We start from the raw sequence: 6000 nt of genomic DNA on the forward strand, positions 1-6000 counted from the left end.
GAGGGACCTGATAACCCTAATAGTATTCAATAGGGCTCCCTGCTAGCAAAGTATCCTTGGAATAGAATCCTAAATCACCCAGAGATCTTCATGGTGGAGTAGAGATTGATACGTAGGTCTCACTGTTCTTAGTCAAACACTCTAATCACTACCCCACACTGTCACACTAACAGGACACTACTGTAATGTAAATAGTTTGCAGCCTTCACACATACTAATGCCAGGACATGGGCACAAAGAAGCTGGGGCAAAGACACTATTACGCAATGTAATATCGTGTCAGTGTGTTTATATAATAATGCCCAAAGACGTTTAATTAAGATTGGGCAGAATTTTCTGGAGAATGGTCCATGGAGTATTTTATGGAGTACAGTGCCAATAATGTTGAGAGAAATGTTGTTAAATATGTCAACAGGAGCAAGAATAATTTTCACTAAATACTGGAAGACCCAATTATTCCCCAACAAATGGGAATTGGTTGCTAAAAGTATGGGACATAAGGATGATAAATTGAGTGCCTTACAATGTTTTAGTAATATAAGATATAGGGTTGGTTATTTCTCATACAATATTTGGAATCAGAATCATTGTCATATAGCTGTGTTTTGGAATGGATTGTCTGAAAGTTGAATTTTAAAAATGTCTTTTGTTAATAGCTTACTGGAACATGTTTTATCACTTATTATGTTTCTGTTAGATTTTTTTTAAAAGATTGGGCAGAATCTTCACATTTCCAAACTCCTTAGTGCCTCTTGTTGAATTTAACAACATGTGTTTTACTCTTGTTGGATTTTTGATACTTGATATTTATTGGGTTGACCCTTCCAAACATTTCAAAGCCAACAGTAATTTGTCTTTATTCCTTTTCAAGAAATATGTTTTCTTTTCAGAACATCTGCATTTGCAGAGAGGAGAGGTCAATTAAATTTATGCAGACTGTTTACAATCTGTTATATAAAGCAAACATTGGTTTAGTAGAAGGTGGCTTCCATCCAGTTATGAAATAAGTGATTCTGTTTTACAGCAAGTTGAACTATTGGTCCACCTAGCCCAGTATTGTCTATCCTGCTTGGCAGAGGCTGTGTGTGACCTCACCAAAAAGTCTTTTCCTGCAGCCTTAGATCTTTTAAACGGAGATAGGGGAGATTGAATCTCAGACATTATGCACACAAGAATATACCCTGTAACAGAGAGCTCTGGGCCTTGCCATTTAATACTGGCTTTCATAGTTTAGTATATGCATACATCAGAAAAAAAGTCTCTTCTTGTGAACTCCCCCATTAATTACGATCTGTAGGTTCCATCCTGCTTAAAATCCCCTCAGTGAAAGAGGAAGTAACAGGGTCTTCTCCAGTTGTACAATATTGTGGAATGAACTGCTTGCGGAGATACATTAGTGTACCTCATGAACTTGCACAGGAATTATAAGGCCTCAGTACAGTTGATATGTTCCCACTCCAAGTGGGGATCCCCTGCTTTGACCCCCCAACCTCTGCTCACACTTGGTAGGCTGGAGTGGGGAATGAGACACACACAAAAAGGCAGTTGTGCTGAGGAGGGCATGATGTAATTTCCATGGCAAACCTGGAAGTGACATCATGCCACTCTAGGATTCAGCAGAAATTCTATGGTGACCATGTCTCTGCCCTTCTTCAGTCTCCTGGCAGGTGCTGGCTGCCTCAAGTATGTTACTGTCATTATGAATGTTTACCTTAGTCGGTGACAGTTTCATATTGTTTTATGAGTGGGCATCATGGATTTTTTTTTAAAGTGTGATTTTAATACTCTTTTCTGTCAAGCCAACTCCACCCTAGTGAGGTGGGCATTAATATTTCAACACATCATTAGAAAACAGTGTTGTCTTTATGGATCAGCTGTCCCCCCGGTCATGAAGCGTGGGACAGAGAGAGCCTGCTTTGATAAAGGGTGCTACTGTGTAAGAAGCCATCACTGATTTCTTCTCAGGGCTTCTCCCTCAAAGCCTTCTGCACGCCCCCATCAGAGCCCTCGTTGGCCAGGAACAGACCATGGTGGAACATCACCACTCTCGAAGGCTGTATCAGAGCTTGCATGGAGTTAACATCTGCGACCAGATCCAGTGCTGCTTCTCTTAGCAATGGTGTTAGGATAGGGTTGCCAGGCCCCTCTTCGCCACCGACGGGAGGCTTTTGGGGCGGAGCCTGAGGAGGGCGGGGTTTGGGGAGGGACTTCAATGCCATAGAGTCCAATTGCCAAGCGGCCATTTTCTCCAGGTGATCTGATCTCTATCGGCTGGAGATCAGTTGTAATAGCAGGAGATCTCCAGCTAGTACCTGGAGGTTGGCAACCCTATGTTAGCAGCTGCTGCCAAGCATAAAATATGAGGCTGGAAAACGACATTCTGCACTGCAGAGGAAGACTGCTCGGCTTTGATAGAAGTAGAAAAGAACCCCCTTAAATACACCAGAGTTCATCAGGGGAACGAATATTGCACAACAAATATTACAGTACTCCTGACCCTCTTATTTTCTCCTTACAGGAAGGACTGGCTTTCCAGTGTGGGAAGTCCCAGTGCTCGCATCGAACGGGCCGACTTTACTAATGAGAAGGAGATCTCAAAGCTGGACTTCAATGGATTTACCACTAGATACCAGTGAAAAAGAAAAAAAACACGGAGTCTCAAATTACTGTTGCATCACAATTTCCATGCCTCCCGAAAGTGGGATCTGTACTTTTGGGAAGCCTTCTTATATGCCAGGAAAATGTAACAGTTGTTTCATTTACCGTGGGGAGAAACTGAAACAATCTGAATTAGAAATGTAGCAATGCTTCCTTTTCGCTAAAAAGGTCTTCTTTTAAACACAAAATTCCCCCATGGTAAAGCTGCCTCTTCTAGATTGAAAAAGGCAAACAGGAACTTCTCTCAATATTAGCAGGCTCAGTCCATTATTTAGTATATAGTTAAGCAGCCATTGATTTCAAAGGGACTGCTGTGCACACAGCTGAACCAGACAAGGGTTTGGGGAATAATTCCCATATTAGCATGCATGTTTATCTGCTTATCTATTTACATTTCTAGGTTACCTCTAGCTGCTGGCTCTAATCTATTTATCTATCCATTTATTGCTTGAAGGCATAGGTGACAATTTAAAACACACATACACTGACTTAAAATCAGACTACAAACAACGTATGCAGATCCCCTTACAAACTTAACCCCAGCTACCAAAAGCCAAGACTGAACAAAAAGGTGGTGTAGATGGTTCTCCTTGGGTCTGCTTTATCTTCATAATAGCTTTTTGAGGTAGGCCAGGTTGAGAGGTGGAGAAGAAGTGACTGACCAAAGGGCACCCTGTGAACATCATGGCTGAATGGAGATTTGAACCTGGGCCTTCTCTATTGTTTCCCACACTTTATAAATCACAGGCAGAGATCTGCCATTTTGCTTTAGGGTTGTCAACTTCAGATTGGGACATACCTGAAATTTTTGGGGGTGGAGCCTGTGGAGGGCAGGGTCTGGGAGGGGACCTCAGCATGGTATAATGCAATAAAGTCCACTCTTCAAAGCAGCCATTTTCTCCAGGGGAACTGATGTCTGTGGTCTGGCGATCAGTTGTAATTCCAGAAGATCTCCACCCTAGAGATGTAATATTTTTAGACCAGCAAGCCTGGTTTGAAAGCACCTTCACTGCATTTAGTAAAAACATACCTTTCCTCTCTGAAACTGAGCTCTGGGGAGAAGAGTTTTACAAACAGCTGTATATAATGCTCCTCCTTCTATAATTCCTGGAGCAGTTTTGTATTTTTGAAAGATGTTTCTGTTTGCTTTTTTAATTTACAAGGTGCTAACTGAACAGAAGACATGTATTTAATATGCGGACAGCTTAACTTGAATGCTACGGTAATTCACAGTGGGTAGCCGTGTTAGTCTGTCTGCAGTAGTAGAAAAGAGCAAGAGTCCAGTAGCACCTTAAAGACTGACAAAAATATTTTCTGGCAGGGTATGAGCTTTCGTGAGCCACAGCTCACTTCTTCAGATACAGCTAGAATGTGAATCCATCTGTCTTTAAGTAGAGGAGAGTGAATTCAGACAAGCATTAGTATGTAAATGTTAACAGTATGTAAATGTGAATAGCAGGCGTGATGGGATTAGGTGTGGTATGCAGACTGCATACCACACCTAATCCCATCACGCCGGCTATTCACATTTACATACTGTTAACATTTACATACTAATGCTTGTCTGAATTCACTCTCCTCTACTTAAAGACAGATGGATTCACATTCTAGCTGTATCTGAAGAAGTGAGCTGTGGCTCACGAAAGCTCATACCCTGCCAGAAAATATTTTTGTTAGTCTTTAAGGTGCTACTGGACTCTTGCTCTTTTCTACTACTTGAATGCTAGGGGAGGGACAACTGATAGCCGAGGGCCTGTATTCTGTTTGTTGGTCTGTATGTCAATCATTAAAATTTCAAAACCAGGAAGGAAGCCAGACTCAGATCATGGATGAGGGTCGCATTGTGAGTTCTCTTGAAGATGAGGCCTTTGTTGTGTCAATGAGCTTATGAAGACATGTGCTTATTTCATCAGACATGCTAGAAACTTGATATGCTACAGCCAGCAAATATAATTAGGGTGATGGTTTTAATGGGGGGAAACAAATTTAATCACTAATTGACAAATTACATTGTCTTCTAATAGGCTGTAATGCTGTTCCAATGCAGTGATCTGCAAGAACCAGCACAGTGTAGTGGTTACAGTGTTGGACTAGGATCTAGGAGACATGGGTTTGAATTCCCGCTCTGCCATGGAAGCTTGCTGGATGACCTTGGGCCAGTCACACACGTTCAGCTTAACCTGCTTCCCACGGTTGTTGTAAAGATAAAATGGAGGAGAGAAGAAGAATGGAACCTGCTTTGGGACCCCATTGGGGGAAAGGCGGGGTATAAATGAAGAGAGAAAGAAGAGTTGGTTTTTATATACCGACTTTCTCTACCACGTAAGGAAGAATCAAACCAGTTTACAATCACCTTCCCTTCCCCACCACAGACACCCTGTGAGGTCGGTGGGGCTGAGAGAGTGTGACTAGCCCAAGGTCACCCAGCCGGCCTCATGTGGAGTGGGGAATCAAACCCAGTTCTCCAGATCAGAGTCCACCGCTCCAAACCACTGCTCTTATCCACTACACCATGCTGCTCTTCACTGTGGAATTCCTGGACAATACTTTGTTTTCTGGTGTGTAGTGATCATGACGAATCTACAGTTCCCATTCTGCTCTGCCTTATCTCGCAAGTCTTCATTGTTTGTATTCAGGCCTTTTAAGTTTAAAAGAGAAAAAAATAGTTTCAAATAGCTACATACAATTGTGGGAAATTAAGCAAACAGAACAAAGCAGGAAGAGGTAATTTGGCTCACACCTAGTTTAACTATTATCTCATCTCATCAATATGTATAGTCCACATCAAAATAAAGAACAGAAATTCTTATGTTATTTTTTCAAGGCAATGTGTGGGTGTGATAACAACTATGCTAAAATAAATTGTCATTGAAAATAAGCATTGGTGGTTTTACCTGGCTGAAAAATATTCTTGCACTATATCTTGATAGGACATCTATATATCTAATAGCGACATGTGGCCCCATCTGTGGATACTTAAATCCACAGATTGGGACCACACTGATGCTAAACAGATTTTTCTCCAAACTTGGGGTACTCCCCATGTTTGCAGAAAAATCTGAAAAAAATACATTGGGGGTTTAAATTCCCCAATTAAAAAAAACATTGTCTGCCCATGCGCAGGCAACACATTTACTGGTTGAGCTGGCGGCTGGCACTGCAGGGATCCAGTCCAGACCTGGCCACCATGACTGAAGATGCTGGGAGCCGTTCCAAGCCTGGCTGCTGTGGTGGCAGATACCAGGGGCAGCTCTGTGGATGGCTGCAGTGGCAGCAGACACCAGTAGAAGCTCTTGGTTTGGCCACTGTGGTGGAGCACATTATCTTCTATGTCAATGACTA

The 6000-nt window shown here is 42.1% G+C and overlaps 1 protein-coding gene across 1 annotated transcript in view; it reads left to right on the forward strand.

Moving 5' to 3' along the window:
• The window catches only part of ACYP2 (acylphosphatase 2), a 64480-nt gene extending 61840 nt beyond the window's left edge, over positions 1-2640 (forward strand). Inside the window, exon 4 of the mRNA XM_056852730.1 lies at positions 2519-2640. Within this exon, the coding sequence (XP_056708708.1) occupies positions 2519-2636 (118 nt within the window). The 3' untranslated portion in view covers positions 2637-2640. The remainder of the gene's footprint in view (positions 1-2518) is intronic.
• The last annotated feature ends 3360 nt before the right edge of the window (positions 2641-6000 follow it).

This window comes from Euleptes europaea, chromosome 7, assembly GCF_029931775.1.
Source record: "Euleptes europaea isolate rEulEur1 chromosome 7, rEulEur1.hap1, whole genome shotgun sequence".
In the NCBI taxonomy this organism is placed as follows: Eukaryota; Metazoa; Chordata; class Lepidosauria; order Squamata; family Sphaerodactylidae; genus Euleptes; species Euleptes europaea.